The sequence below is a fragment of the Salmo salar genome, chromosome 15 (assembly GCF_965601325.2).
Source record: "Salmo salar chromosome 15, fSalSal1, whole genome shotgun sequence".
NCBI classification, from domain to species: Eukaryota; Metazoa; Chordata; class Actinopteri; order Salmoniformes; family Salmonidae; genus Salmo; species Salmo salar.
The window spans coordinates 51,131,471-51,148,313 of NC_138305.1; the positions used below are offsets into that span (position 1 = coordinate 51,131,471).

General features: G+C 43.7%; 1 protein-coding gene across 1 annotated transcript; it reads right to left on the reverse strand.

The window, feature by feature from the left end:
* Positions 1–1,335: 1,335 nt before the first annotated feature.
* On the reverse strand, positions 1,336–16,535 carry LOC106571682 (isthmin-2). The gene is made up of 6 exons (XM_014145036.3): positions 15,099–16,535; positions 11,519–11,773; positions 6,441–6,768; positions 3,719–3,859; positions 3,441–3,509; positions 1,336–3,309 (listed from the first exon to the last, which is right to left on the reverse strand). Exons 1-6 carry the CDS (start codon positions 15,228–15,230, stop codon positions 2,792–2,794), a joined length of 1,443 nt encoding a protein of 480 aa, XP_014000511.1. The 5' UTR covers positions 15,231–16,535; the 3' UTR covers positions 1,336–2,791.
* Positions 16,536–16,843: the final 308 nt, after the last annotated feature.

Here is a 16,843-nt window from a genome sequence, read left to right on the forward strand (position 1 = left end):
CCTGAGACCCTGAGAGAGAGAGGGCATGCTCCACAGATCAGGTTCTTGTGAAAACGTTCAATTTGGAAGTGATACTACTGAGTAAAACACAGGGCCGTTAAAAGTTCACCGATGTTGCTTCTCAACTTTGTTTTTTTTTGGTGGGGGGTAGTCGACAGCCTTTTCTGATGAAGACCTTGGGCCAAAACATCAATAAACTTAAGTACCTCTAGAAAGAAAGATTTGCGGCCAACTTTTCTTATGCTTTACTGTGTTTTGAAATCTAGTAGATGAGTTGTGGATTTGTGTATGATGAGGAAGTCAACTACACAGAGAAACTACGCGGATTTCAAAGACATCTGATAGTATACAGAAGGACAGAACAAGGACAATCATGAGCCAGACAATCAATGCAAACGTCTTTATATTCCTCATTGTATTTGTCACAACATATTTTCATAGCACAGAAGTACAATAAAATGATAAAACGATACAGACACTTGATGGAGTTGCTGTTGGAGTGGTCATATCATGTGAGGCAGGTCGTTTCCCTTCTGACGTCACCGTGGTGTCAGTGTCTCAGTCCGAAGTAGGTTTTAAAGATTCCAGAACCTTTCCCGAAACAATTCCAGGAGTTTTCCAGAAATCCCAGTTGAAGAACTCCAGGTTGGATGATTCCCTCGCAGGTTATGCCCTGCTGATTCCAGAAATATTCCAGCTAGGATTTTTTTTATCTGGGTATTTTGGGAAAGTGAATGTTGTGAATTTTGCAACCCTAGTAGTGCACCATGTGGGTTTTAGTAGAGTCGTTTCAAAGCTTTAGCAGACTTAAAAAAACGGACAATAAATACTGTACAAGACAATATGGTACACTCTTAGAAAAAAGGGTTCCAAAAGGGTTCTTCAGCTGTCTCCATAGGACAACCCTTTTGGCTCCAGGTAAAACCCTTTTTTGTTCCAGGAAGAATCATTTTGGGTTCCATGTAGAACCCTCTGTTGAAAAGGTTCTACATGGAACCCAAAACCGTTCAACTTGGAACCAAAAGGATTCTACCTGGAACAAACAAGGGTTATTCTAAGCGTTCTCCTATGGGGACAGCCAAAGAACCCTTTTAGGTTCTAGATAGCACCTTTTTTTCTATGAGTATAGTTATACTAGTTTAAGAAATCACAAAATATCAACCATGCTTTTAAACAGAAACTCACATGATAATATACTTTACAAATGAACAATGCAGCATTTCTGGCAAGTTACCCTTTCACAATTATAACATTATAACATATAAACATTTGATTTTCATACATGCCATCATTTGTATATATATATATATATATATATATATATATATATATATATATATATATATATATACCTTAAATAAAGTGCCTTCCTTTAAAAAAACAAACAACATGTGATTTCAAAATGTAATGCATGTTTGCACACATTTAAAAAAAAATTGAATTCCTGAAAGAGGTTTGGAGCATAAATGTTAAGACTTCAAGCCAACAGTTCCCACTCCTACGAAGTCTTTGCAAAAACAATGCAACATATCGCAATGGAATAGAACAGCTATTCAACTTTAATTACATTGACAGAAAAAATGGCTTGCCAAAAACCGCACAGAGCATCATTTCATAACTTTATCTGAATTAATACTGTATTTATCCGCTCTTCATCCATTTACACTGTAGATCCAACTTTTTCGTTTCCGTAACAGGTACCATTCTCATCTTTAATGTGCGCTCTGAAGTACAGTCCGAAGTGCACTCTGAAGTACAGTCCGAAGTGCACTCTGAAGTACAGTCCGAAGTGCACTCTGAAGTACAGTCCGAAGTGCACTCTGAAGTGCGCTCTGAAGTAGTGGTTCCCAATGCTGCTCCACTGTTGAGGTACATATGGGCTATAATCTCTAACAATATGAGTCCCCCTGAGAAAACTGTAGAAACATCCATGATTGAAGGTTCTCAAACTGTCATTGTTGAAACAGAGGACGAGAAGTTCAGTCCAGACCAGAAGACTGTCTCCACCTCCAAGCTTCTAAGAAGTTGTTCTGTTGGCATATTATCAAGAATGAGCATGAGGTGCTGGGTGTGGTTGTTCGTGCTTGTAAACTTCTTTCTTTTGACCAAATTCTCTCCTCAGCTTTAGATTATATTTTTTAAGAATAACCTTTCAGCAAATTCATGTTTGTTCAATCATATATCCCCCTCTGGTACCTATCTAACTTCATCTTCTCATAGCAGCATAGTTATGACTATATTCATGTGTTGGGCATGACACATTCCACAATCCCCTTTTCAAAATAAGACTTACTACAGTATCAAACATCTCACACAGCAAAATCAAATCAGGAAGTACATTTGGGATGTTTATGTTGCTATCGTCAGTCACACAGAGCCACAACACCTACAAAAAGCCACAAACAGGCTAGACGACAATGTCATGCTTACATACAGACAGAAGTGCATACCAGACTAAGGGACAGACAGTGAGAGAGAGACAGAGAGCTTGGTACCATGCTGGATGCGAAACACGTCGGCAAGCATTGACAGGACTGCGTCTTTTTAGTTGTTGTTCAGTTCAATGAAGTTCAGTTCTGTTCTGTTGGGTCTGGTCACAGGGTGTTTAATGTGCCAAATCCTAACTTGAAATCAACTTCCACCTCAACCTTGCAACCGCCATACCTCCTTATATGCAAAATGCAAAAAGCTGTGCAAAACAGTCCTACACGTGCTCCCTTCTCAAGTTAGGATTGGGCCCCACTGTACGGGTGAATTCTGGGTAGTGTAGTTTTGGCTGCTGCGTGTGTTTTCAGTATTCCCGGGCCTCCTCCAGCTCGTTCATGAACACATCATGGTGGGGGTTCTCCGGGCAGACCAGGCCGTTGTTGGGCGGCCGCACCGCGTGGAAGCGGCTCCAGTCCCCTTTACACAGGATCCAGGGAAGCACGTCCACCTTGAAGTGGAGCTCCGGGGAGAAATCCGTGCTGATCAGGTTGGGCGTTCCCGCACCCTTACCCCGTGTGATCAGACAGCCACGGTCGTCGTAGCAACAGTGCTGGGCGCCGAGCGTAGTGACATCGCTAGAGAGGGCCGAGCGGATGCAAGTCCTCGCAGAGGGTTTGTAGATGTCCAGGCGTTCTTTAGGGCCACTGGCGTCATGCCAACGGAAGGTCCAGTCGTGTCCCTCGTCGAAAACGCTGACCACGGTGTAGGCGACGGCCGAGGGGTAGGCACAGGGGCAGCTGGGTAGTTCTGACAGGACCTGGTTGAGGTACCTCTGGAGGAAGTCGCTCTTACAGTTCAGCCACTTCTCACATGTGTCCACATCTAGAGGGAAAGGAGAGAGAGACCATGTTAGATGTAATTAGATCAGTAGGTACATTCTAACTACCCATGTTTGCTAGTTTGATTAACCTATTTGCTTAACCATTTGCTAAGTGTACATTGATTCGAAATACCTGTGCCAAACGGTTCAGTGCCGTTCTCCATCTCGAAGGGGAAAGGTTCAGCCACTGTGTTGACATCGTCTGCAGAGACAGGAACGGTACCATTTAGTTAGATCACGTCTCTAGCTCACATTCACAGATGATTCAGCTAATCGACTAGTCGATCAGCTAACTTAAATTAGCTGAATTGGGTTTGTAAGTGCTCGGCTGGAGCAAAAGCCTGTACATCCTGTGGCTCAGGACTAGGAGTTGGTGACCGGAATCTAGAATAAACGTTGTGTGAAGCTCACCTGGACAAGGCTCCATGTCACATTTGGTGGCCTCTGTCAGGGTGCAGCTGTAACCACAGGACCGTGTCCTCTTCCTCTCTCCATGACCACAGGTGACTGAGCACAGAGACCAGGCACTCCACTCCTCTGTCCCCTCCTTCTCTGTACGGGGGAAGACAAAACAACAAAACCGAAACTCATTAATGATAAGGATTTGGATTTACATAGTAGTTTCCATTTTGTGGGGTAACTGTAACTCATTAGCCTGGGACCAGACTAATACAGTTCTTTGTTTCACCTTTGGCTTAACTAGAATAACTTCTGTCTGGTCACAGTAAGCTAGTATCTGACTCCTTCCATAACGGATGTGTAGGAACCACAACTGCACACCCCTAGAATTCCCCTAATGCTCACTCTCTAATCAGAGAGAGTTGAATTCCTCTCCCAGCTGTAGGGTTCCCTAACTAGGTTCCGTAACTGTGTAGAACTCCCATTAAAAGCATTTGGTTTGTTCACCACATACATTTAACAAGCTATCACGGAAAAGGAAAACAACAACTTGAAAGGATTGATTAGGAGTGGGCACGAAGGGAAACTCTGCATATCAAATAGTGATGCTGGGAAACAACGCTAGATTAGGTTTAGATGCCTTTCCTGAACCGAAGTATAAGCCGGAACATACTGTAGACTCTTACACAGGAGTAGCGTTTCCCTCTCAAAGACCCCTTAATTGGCAGTTTTTCTAAAATAATATTATCTGCAAAAAAATCTATCGACTAAATGTTAATATTTGCTATTATAGCTAAGCCATAACAAGGCCTGTATATAAGTTTTCTATCTCAGGCAACAGTATAATTTTCCTCGGGTCTAACCTTCTCCCAGCCCCATAGTCCTGTAATGTAGACTCTGCCAAATTAGAGACAAGTCTCTGCAATGAGGCTGAAGTTCTCCATCTGCTTCTGAGAGGTTTGAGTCTGGTGTTAATGATACCGAAAACATGTCCGCCCTCGATTACAGACAAGACGAGGTGGGCGCAGAAATGGCAGCTTTGTTGGCAGTGCAGCTTGTGCCTTTGTGGCGCTGCCAGCTCACCATGTGGCCAGAACACAGGAATAGACTCTTCTCAGTACAGGAGCGTTTTAATTACAGAAGGGAAGCCCCAACATTACATTACGCTAGTCTGGCATAAATACTTTATGTTCACTACAATCTTATTTTACATCTGACCACTTAATAGACATGGTCGCCTTGTTCCTAACCAACATACACCTCATTTAGCAACGTTCAAGCCAGATGCACATGTGCATACACATCCTATACTCAGTGAAATTGTTCAACTGACTATGTTATCAGATTGTGCTGTGTTTTGGTTCATTGAGGTTTGAGGTTAAGAGCAATTGCCAGAGTTAACAGTCAGTCTCTTTTGTCTGAAATCAATCCCTTTGTCTGATCTGAAGGGTAGAGGCAAAGGGCACACTGGCTAAAATGACTGACTTAGAATTAAACAGGGAGATCCTCTGCCTGTGCACTATCAACGTAAACATTCATCAAACTACGAACTTGTAACCCCTCTCTGCCTATCCTCCTAGGCCGGATTCTCCCAGCCCACTGTCTTTTCCATTCCTTTAAAGTTTCCACAAGTTTCCACATCCATACTCTTCCCTTCTCTTTTCATTGGCTCTGCTCTGCAGGGCTGAATAAAGCTATCTGCCTGTGCAACCAGAAGGCATGCTGGTCTTTTCCCACCATGCAGAAGGAGAAAACAGACTGAGGAGAATTAAGAGAAACAAAAAACAATAGAGGAGTAAATGTTCTGCACAGCCCTGAAAGCCCCCAAATTCTTGAACTGTCTCAAAAGGCCTCGCCGCCTAGGGCCCAGGGCAGAGGGCCGAGCCAGGGTCTGGGGGCCTGGGGTCCCGGAGGGGGGATGAAAGACCCAGCCGAATGGCCCCTGTCATCCCCTCTTCCCAATCTGCCCTCTAATTGTTCACAAGCAGTGAGCTGTTTTGTCTGTCAGGGGGAACAGGCTCACGCTGCCATTAGCGAGTGCATCGGGCCCATCTTCAAAAGACAGCAGGCCTCCACAGTGAGCTGCGAGCTGGGACCCAGTGTCCACTTCAAAGGCTTGGGCTCCACAATGGGCCTGACGGTCGAGTGCTCGCAGAGTGGAGAGCTCTCTTGCTCGCATGCTCAGTCAATACTTCTGTCTCTCAACCTCTCTCAATTCTGTGTTCTATCTGTCTATATTGTACCACTTTTCTACATTAACTTCCTATAAATCTCTTTATCTCCCACCATTTTATCTCCCACCATTTCAAAACATCCTCAACTTTTGGATGCCATTTTATCAACTACTGTCAGACAGGCATGCCAAAGACCAGTGGATCAAAGATGAAAGTTTTTCCAATTAGAACGATTTTTGGAAAGACTTTGGTCCAGAACCGTTGCCTGGAAGCCAAAATGATTGCCTAGATTATCAGTTGCTACTGGCATGTAGAGAAATGTTGACTCTACAGTACTGTACTCAAAGTGATCCCAAGTTAGGTGTTAACTAAGATGGCTGGTGTGACAGCTAGACAGACACTGTGCCACTTAGGCGTTTACACAGCAGCACAATTCTGTTCTTTTGCCCAATTATTGGCAAAAGATCTGATCTGATTGGTCAAAAAAAACTATTATTGGCAAAAGATCAGAATTTGGCTGCCTGTGTAAACTCAGCCTTTGCGAAGACAAGAAGCCTCACCATAGTAGCTATGAGTGGCGTCCCAACCCTCGTTCCAGCGACTGTCCCAGTCTCCCCCCACTCCACTTGGGAGGGGCTCCTCACTACCGTACTCCAACAGGTAATCCTCCTCCTCCTCCTCCTCCTCTTCAGTCTCCTCCAGCCCTGAGCGGCCCGTCCCATCCTCACTGGAGTCAGCGTCTGTGTAGCCCCAGAACAGGGGCCAGAACAGCTTCTTACCGCCCAGCCAGTCTACAGTGGACGGAGAGGAAGGAGGGATCCAGTCCTTGTCCTTTACCAGATCCATCTCCACTTCTATGTTAGGGTCATCCACCACCTCAATGGTCACCTGGGACAGGGGGAGAGGAAAGAGGGTGTTAGTAAATGTTATTATATAACGTACAAGCTTGGTATCAAAGATATGCGCATGCTAAACTGGCAACCTCTACATACTCTGGTGTATTCGTGCCCACAAAGTCTGTACATAGACGTACTTTTATGTAAAAAAATTATATAAATTTATATAAATTATCTAAAGCGGGTGTTTTCAAAAGCCACAATGAAACCAAGATATGACTGAGCAAACTCATCGAAAATAATCTCAACCTCCGGAAGTATCAGGGAAATTGACCTGCCTAATTTATAGCTCTGACTTGGCCAGGCAGAAACGAGATATGCATTGAGCACTCAATCAGATGATCCTACTTCCTGAGCATTTATTATGAATTTGACTACTCATTAGATTGGTAGGTGACTACTCATTAGATTGGTAGGTGACTACTCATTAGACTGGTAGGTGACAACTCATTAGACTGGTAGGTGATTACTTATTAGACTGGTAGGTGAGTACTCATTAGACTGGTAGGTGATTACTTATTAGACTGGTAGGTGACTATTCATTAGACTGGTAGGTGACTACTCATTAGACTGGTAGGTGACTACTCATTAGACTGGTAGGTGACTACTCATTAGACTGGTAGGTGACAACTCATTAGACTGATAGGTGATTACTTATTAGATTGGTAGGTGAGTACTCATTAGACTGGTAGGTGATTACTTATTAGATTGGTAGGTGACTACTCATTAGACTGGTAGGTGACAACTCATTAGACTGGTAGGTGACAACTCATTAGACTGGTAGTTGACTACTTATTAGATTGGTAGGTGACAACTCATTAGACTGGTAGGTGATTACTTATTAGATTGGTAGGTGATTACTCATTAGACTGGTAGGTGATTACTTATTAGATTGGTAGGTGACTACTCATTAGACTGGTAGGTGCCTACTCATTAGACTGGTAGGTGACAACTCATTAGACTGGTAGGTGACTACTTATTAGATTGGTAGGTGACTACTCATTAGACTGGTAGGTGACTACTTATTAGACTGGTAGGTGACTCCTCACTATACTGGTAGGTGACTACTCATTATGCTGGTAGGTGAGTACTCATTAGACTGGTAGGTGACTACTTATTAGACTGGTAGGTGATTACTTATTAGACTGGTAGGTGATTACTTATTAGACTGGTAGGTGACTACTCATTAGACTGGTAGGTGATTACTCATTAGACTGGTAGGTGACTACTTATTAGACTGGTAGGTGATTACTTATTAGAATGGTAGGTGATTACTCATTAGACTGGTAGGTGACTACCAATGTAACAGTGTAGGTTCCGTCCCTCTCTTCGCCCCAACCCGGGCTCGAACCAGGGACCCTTGCACACATAACAACTGACACCCCACGAAGCATCGTTACCCATCGCGCCACAAAAGCCGCGGCTTTTAAAAAAAATTAGATTGGTAGGTGACTACTCATTAGACTGGTAGGTGACTACTCATTAGAATGGTAGGTGACTACTCATTAGACTGGTAGGTGACTACTCATTAGACTGGTAGGTGACTCCTCATTAGACTGGTAGGTGACTCCTCATTAGACTGGTAGGTGACTACTCATTAGATTGGTAGGTGACTACTCATTATGCTGGTAGGTGACTACTCATTATGCTGGTAGGTGACTCCTCATTAGATTGGTAGGTGACTATTCATTAGATTGGTAGGTGACTACTCATTAGACTGGTAGGTGACTCCTCATTAGACTGGTAGGTGACTACTCATTAGACTGGTAGGTGATTACTCATTAGACTGGTAGGTGACTACTTATTAGACTGGTAGGTGACAACTCATTAGACTGATAGGTGACTACTTATTAGATTGGTAGGTGAGTACTCATTAGACTGGTAGGTGATTACTTATTAGATTGGTAGGTGACTACTCATTAGACTGGTAGGTGACAACTCATTAGACTGGTAGGTGACAACTCATTAGACTGGTAGTTGACTACTCATTAGACTGGTAGTTGACTACTTATTAGATTGGTAGGTGACAACTCATTAGACTGGTAGGTGATTACTTATTAGATTGGTAGGTGATTACTCATTAGACTGGTAGGTGATTACTTATTAGATTGGTAGGTGACTACTCATTAGACTGGTAGGTGCCTACTCATTAGACTGGTAGGTGACAACTCATTAGACTGGTAGGTGACTACTTATTAGATTGGTAGGTGACTACTCATTAGACTGGTAGGTGACTACTTATTAGACTGGTAGGTGACTCCTCACTATACTGGTAGGTGACTACTCATTATGCTGGTAGGTGAGTACTCATTAGACTGGTAGGTGACTACTTATTAGACTGGTAGGTGATTACTTATTAGACTGGTAGGTGATTACTTATTAGATTGGTAGGTGACTACTCATTAGACTGGTAGGTGATTACTCATTAGACTGGTAGGTGACTACTTATTAGACTGGTAGGTGATTACTTATTAGAATGGTAGGTGATTACTTATTAGATTGGTAGGTGATTACTCATTAGACTGGTAGGTGACTACCAATGTAACAGTGTAGGTTCCGTCCCTCTCTTCGCCCCAACCCGGGCTCGAACCAGGGACCCTTGCACACATAACAACTGACACCCCACGAAGCATCGTTACCCATCGCGCCACAAAAGCCGCGGCTTTTTTTAAAAATTAGATTGGTAGGTGACTACTCATTAGACTGGTAGGTGACTACTCATTAGACTGGTAGGTGACTACTCATTAGACTGGTAGGTGACTCCTCATTAGACTGGTAGGTGACTCCTCATTAGACTGGTAGGTGACTCCTCATTAGACTGGTAGGTGACTCCTCATTAGACTGGTAGGTGACTACTCATTAGATTGGTAGGTGACTACTCATTATGCTGGTAGGTGACTACTCATTATGCTGGTAGGTGACTCCTCATTAGATTGGTAGGTGACTATTCATTAGATTGGTAGGTGACTACTCATTAGACTGGTAGGTGACTCCTCATTAGACTGGTAGGTGACTACTCATTAGACTGGTAGGTGATTACTCATTAGACTGGTAGGTGACTACTTATTAGACTGGTAGGTGACTACTCATTAGACTGGTAGGTGACTACTCATTAGACTGGTAGGTGACTCCTCACTATACTGGTAGGTGACTACTCATTATGCTGGTAGGTGACTACTCATTAGACTGGTAGGTGACTATTCATTAGACTGGTAGGTGACTACTCATTAGATTGGTAGGTGACTACTCATTAGACTTGTAGGTGACTACTTTTTAGACTGGTAGGTGATTACTTATTAGACTGGTAGGTGATTACTCATTGGACTGGTAGGTGACTACTCATTAGATTGGTAGGTGACTCCTCATTATGCTGGTAGGTGACTACTCATTAGATTGGTAGGTGATTACTCATTAGACTGGTAGGTGACTACTTATTAGACTGGTAGGTGATTACTTATTAGACTGGTAGGTAACTACTCATTAGACTGGTAGGTGCTTACTCATTACATTGGTAGGTGATTACTCATTAGACTGGTAGGTGACTACTTATTAGACTGGTAGGTGATTACTCATTAGACTGGTAGGTGATTACTTATTAGATTGGTAGGTGATTACTCATTAGACTGGTAGGTGACTACTTATTAGACTGGTAGGTGACTACTCATTAGATTGGTAGGTGACTACTCATTAGACTGGTAGGTGACTACTCATTATACTGGTAGGTGACTCCTCATTAGATTGGTAGGTGACTCCTCATTATACTGGTAGGTGACTACTCATTATGCTGGTAGGTGACTACTCATTAGACTGGTAGGTGACTACTCATTAGACTGGTAGGTGACTATTCATTAGACTGGTAGGTGACTACTCATTAGATTGGTAGGTGACTACTCATTAAACTGGTAGGTGACTACTTATTAGACTGGTAGGTGACTACTCATTAGACTGGTAGGTGATTACTCATTATACTGGTAGGTGACTACTCATTATACTGGTAGGTGACTCCTCATTATACTGGTAGGTGACTACTCATTAGACTGGTAGGTGACTACTCACTATACTGGTAGGTGACTACTCATTATACTGGTAGGTGACTACTCATTAGACTGGTAGGTGATTACTCATTAGATTGGTAGGTGACTACTGTAAGACATCCTGTACGTTAACACTCCAATTGGCATCCTTTTCTCTATATAGTGCACTACTTTTGAGCCCCAGGGAATAGGGTGTTATTTGGGCCACAGTCTCCATAGTAGAGGATGTCAGGACCAGGCAACAGGGGGGCTATAGTGAGGGACTTCCATCCCCATTAGAGGGCAGAGCCAGCCTGAGGTCATTACGTGCAGCTTCAGCTGACCACATCCTGGAATCGACCAGAAGATTTAACCAACTACCGTGAGATTGAGTTGAATGGAAGGGCATGCTGAAGACATTGAGGCTAATCGCTGGAGAAATCACAGGAAATGGGAGGAATGAAAGGGATTTTCTACTAGAGGTAGATTTATGTGATGTGGAGCTGACTTGTCCTTCTGCTGAAATTCTCTGAAATATCCCACTCATCATGCCACAGAGAAAATCAACACCATAGAAAGGAATTAAGTCTCTATACTGCCTAACCAAGTGGGCACTCTGCTACACATTGGTATTGGATGAGTTTCCCACCCTACAATGTAAAGAGAGAACAATCTCTTTGAGAGTGAGATTTTCTTTCAAATATCCAATGAATAATCATCACCACTCACCTGGATGTTGGGGTTCTGAGAGCTGATGTCTGCGTTGGCCAGCTCAGGGAAGTTCTTGAGGTCCAGAACGAAGGGTTTCATCTCCTCCTCCGGCTCAGGCTGGGGCAGAACCCCTACGGAGCGGTGCTGGGAGTGAGACCACCTCCTCTTGTGGCGGTGCTCCGTGTCAGGGGGGAGGAGGCTCTGGACCTGGTTCTGCTGCTCCAGGGCCTCCGGTCCACGATGGACCCCACTGGCGGGCGACTGAACACGAGCCTGAATAAAAAGATAGGAGACCTCAATTAAGCATCATGATGAAACACAGTGGACTGGACCATTTTGAAAACTTGGATGACATGAATAACACACAGTAAGTACATTTGCTACTGGCTGGTTTAAAGCCACATAGATTAAGTTGCTAGTTTAATTTAGCAGGTTGTTATATGAAAGCTTAAAAACATTGGGGTTTTCATTGTCAACCTCCTGTAACATTTCCACCATGTTACTACCATGTTTCCACTGTCCATGTTGTAAGACAGTTCTGAAAACCATGAGGGCAACAAACCAACCAACCTAGTCCATCCATTTCTCCTTTTTCCCACAGCAGCCAAAGCCCTGGCATCCAGGCCTTTGACAAAGAGGAGACTGTGCCAGATTCTCTAGTTTTAATGAGAGAGCCTCGGAGTCGTGGGACCCCTGGGACGGTGGGCAGGCTGGCCTTGTGTGTCTCAACCTGCCGTGCCGCCACACAGCTACCCGCTATACACAGCTACCCACTATACACAGCTACCCACTATACACAGACACAAGCTGTAGGGGTCCTCCTCAGTCAGATTCCAACCATCAGACACCTGTCAATGTCTTTTTCTGAACTGAAGCTCATCAGAGAGTAGGATGAAGTTCTCCCCTAATTCTGAGCTAAAATCAGTTTGACGTTTCTCCACTCTTATAGTTAAAGTTTGAATTTAGGGAGGGTGAGCTGAACCTAGATCAGTGCCTAAGGGTAACTTCTACTACTCTAAGCTTTTAATTCAGCCAGCATCTATAAATAAATAGCCCAAACATCTGACGGGGCCTCAGTGTCTGGAGCCGTGCCAGTTTGCGGTCGAAAATGTGGTGCCATTTAAAACAATGAGGGGGAAAAAAATCTGGAGCTGTGACAAAACAGTTGAGCAATTGTGGTTATGGGGCCCGAAAACAGACCATACTTTTTCAGTGGCTGCAATTGTCCCATAAAAAAAGTCCATCAGATCAGATCCAACCATGAGAACACATGGTCACCATTTAGAGGTAACCCCTGTCAAACAGCATGAGGACGGGAGAGGAAGACGGGGAGAGAGAAAGGGGAATGAGAAAGAGTAAACAGAGGAGTCTGACGAGGAGAGCGAGTCAGAGGGGGATCAGGAAGGCTTCCCCTGGGGTCTAGGCAGGTCCCTCTGAGGCTTAGCATTAAAAGATCTTCACTGCATGGTTTCTACCACTTGTATCCTAGTCTGACTAGAGAAGTATTGTCAGAAGTTAGATCTAGTTAAAGGAGCTCGTATAAGATACTCCTGACACACACAGATATACACCGACAAGACTAAGATTGGAGTCATGAAGGGCCACATATTTTCACACCTTCCTCATCTTGTCTTTTTTACACATCTGGATTCTGTATTCAGTCTCCTCCTCCTCTCTCCCTCCTCCTCTTTCTCTCTGATCCCACTCTCTCCTCTCTCTCTCTCTCTCTCTCCGGGGCTCCCCTGATGATCAAAGGCCTATTGGTTGATGGTATGCGGTCTGTCTTTACGAGCCACTATGGATGTGCAGCAGTGGGAGCCCTGGCCTTTCCGACACACAACAAAGGAATTACCATTAAATTCCTCTTCCGTCATGAAACAAAGCTTAGTGTCCTTTGTAGGGGGTGGCTGGGGGGACACTGGAGCCATTTAGGCCGGCCGGCCTAGTAGTCGGTGGTGACACACATTCAGCGGGGACAGAAGAGGAAAGGAGGGGAGGTGGATGTACAGTACTGTATGGATGATGAAGCAGAGGAGAGGAAAACAGGCAGGCAGGCAGGCAGGCAGGCGGCAGGCAGGCAGGCAGGCAGGCAGGCGGGCGGGCGGTGTGGCAGGCAGGCCTGATTTATGTGTCCACAGATATCAAAGCCTCTGCACTTGGCCATTTTCAAACCATTACAGAAGAACAATAAACTATGGGGTCCTTTGATCGCCTCTTTGAAAATGTGGAAAAGAAAAAAGAAAAAACAAGTGCAAGCGCTTGAAAGAGGGAGAGAGGAAAGGAGAGGAGGGGGGGGGGGGGGGTGAAACCGAACAGATAAATAAAGCAAACAGGTCTCAATATTTGGGAATGAGGCCATGCACACTTCACACCCCTCCTCTGCCCCCCATGATGATGGGGAAACCAAAAACAGGAAATTCCACATTAACTCAGTAAAGAGCCAACATAAACAATCAACCAGCCTGACCTCTGAACTTATTCCAGTGTGAGAGAGAGCTGCTGAGGGTTCCTTTTACCCCACTTGGTTATGTAAGCCCTTGTTATTGTGCCTCTCCTTCCTCTACTGTACAAACCACCCCCTCCTCTATCCGCTTACAGTGGCAACTAACAGGTCACCAAGAAAGGTGACACAGGGTCACACTCGCTGGTGCCCAAAATGCGCATTCAGCACCAACAGTCACACTCTTCCTCTCTTCCTCACTCCCCCTCTCAGTTTCTCTCTCCCTAGCTGTTTGACGTCCAACTGACATGAATCATCCATCAGTTATAGGCTATGGGCATCGGGACATCAATAGGGCACCCACTGGAGGAGACCCAGGGGAGAGAAAGTACAAAGGAACGACTTCATAACACAGATCTGGAATCTGTCTGTTTGCACCTTTCTTTCATTCGTACATCTGATTCTGTTCATGGTGACCTTCAAGCCCTCTATACACACGTCCATGAGCCGCACAAATACCCCCATTGGATCCGGTTACAGATGTGAGCGAGGTGTGTGTGTGTTCAAAGGGAATACAGCCTTCGAATGTATTGTAGCTGCTGTGTAATGCTATGCTGCTTAGCTCAGGCTGACCTTCTCTGGATGCTCAGACACCTTACTATACATGGAGAAACACAGAACAACACTTTGCGCCAAGGCCCTAGAGCTTTATTGAAACAAGTTTCCTTTGGTTCATGAACAGGGAATGGGCAATGACAGTCCGCCATGAGTGCACAGCATTGTAAGTCTGTCTGTGATGCCGTGATTATGGTTTGCTATCAAGTAAACTTTTGAATGATTTGAAAGATAATGCAGAATGTTTTTGGCAGGAGAGTAGTAGTTATTTTCTGGAAACGAATTAAGTTATCACATTTAATTTGACTTAAATAAATAATTGGCATGATGGCATCAAAATAACTCATACTGTAATTTACATGTAGACATGTTTTTGTAATATATTCAAATATTGTAGTAATTAAATATTAAATTATTTACACATGCTCAATTAATTTAAATACAATTTGCATCACATTTAACTCTTGTTACATTTGGAACGCATGGCACGGAATTGGCCAAATCTGTGTAGATGAAAATAATCAAGAAAATACATTTGCTTACCTCCAAAGACACGCCGTTATGCAGTTTGTTGTGCTGTTTGGTGGGAAAGCCCATCACCAATCCAACAAAAAGTACTAAAAAGATAATCAGTATTGTCAGACATCTCGCTCCGACTTGAATCATTTTCTCCATTGAAGTGACAACTAACAAGTAATTTGAAGTCCCCAATCTATCCAATTTATCCCTAACTTGTATATTCTTTACGTCGCGAGAGAAACGTTGTTTTCTGTCCTCTCAAAACTTCTCTTTCCAGAACTTGTTTCCTTACGAGAAAGTCACCTATTCAACCAGCAACAACAGCTTTAGAGTCTTCCTCTTGATAGAGATGCGCGCTGATGTCCGATGGCATCCGACGCACAATCCATATCCCTCTGCCGCACTTCGACGCAACTCTGACCACTCCGACTCTCAAAGCGACTGATTTCTCCTTTCACTGTCTGTCTGTCTGTCTGTCTGTATGTTGCGTCTAGGTCAATGTCTAGGTTCTTCAAGCCTCCCCATTTAACCAGACCAACTTGGGCTATAAGTACAAAAGACACACACACCCACGCGCTCTCTCAGTGCGCACCGGTGAACGGTTTATTCAACTAGGTTAAGAGTTGGGTACACTTCCTTATGGATGGGTGAGTGTTTTCTTCCAATACATTGACATCTGGAGTTGAGAATAGCCCGTTTGCGTTATCTCTGACGCGTTCATCCATTATCCAATTGAAGTCAGTTGATTATCCACAACGCAGGTTTGTCCAAATCAATCAGTGTCTGAGTCGCACTGGTTCGGTTACGCACGTCTTCACACCTTCTACACTGTTGAAGAGAGGAGTGATGCTTAAGAGGGGGTGTCTCGTGGATCTAGTTATCCAAATAGAGAGGGAGAGAGCCCTTTGGAGATGTGACCGGGACACAGAAACGACTGATAATTGGCACGCGCATAACGGAAGAGGAGATAAGTGACTTTGTAGACTGTATTAAATGGATTACCAGGGAGCCAACACATTCATTAGGCACATTAGTTTGTCACACATCAAGAAAACATTCCCCCTGAGCAAAGGCGCTGATCACAGCTGACGATAGGTCTACTTTCACACTACTCTCCATGTAAACATATGGTGTGTCAATGCAAACTTCACGGCAAGAGGCGTCACTCTCCAGTAACAGATCTACAGTTTTACATGCCGATATTGCCCCAGTTATTCACCTATTTTACTATATGAATATATTTCAGGTCGGCTTTTGTGTCAACCCTCTCCCTATCGCTCTTTGCTGTGTGTGTACTTTTAAATAAAATATGCTTTCTTTAAGATACAACTTGTTTCTAAGTCATTTCATGCTATTCATTGTGTAAAGTCTTTTTCCGATAGATTATGTTACACATTGTGTGTATATGTATATAGATAGATTTGTCTTCTACAAAGGTCTAACCAAGAGCTTGAAACAAAACAAAGACTGATTTAATCTCAGCACTGTTTCCAACAGCACAGTCAACATAAACCATAGCGTCAAAAAAACCCATCAAGTGGTTTATCTTCAAACATTGAACTTGCCAAGAGTGAAAGCTTACTGATAGCATACAGGTGTATATGCCTTTACAGAGTAGGCCAGATCACATGTCTTTCCATGGCAAGTTAAACAATGTAATGTTACATCAAAGGGCTTTTAAATCTTTTCATTTAAAAAAAAAAACATTTACTTTGAGTCAGATAATGATTAATTACATATGTTTATAGCATTATTGAAATCTAAACAGC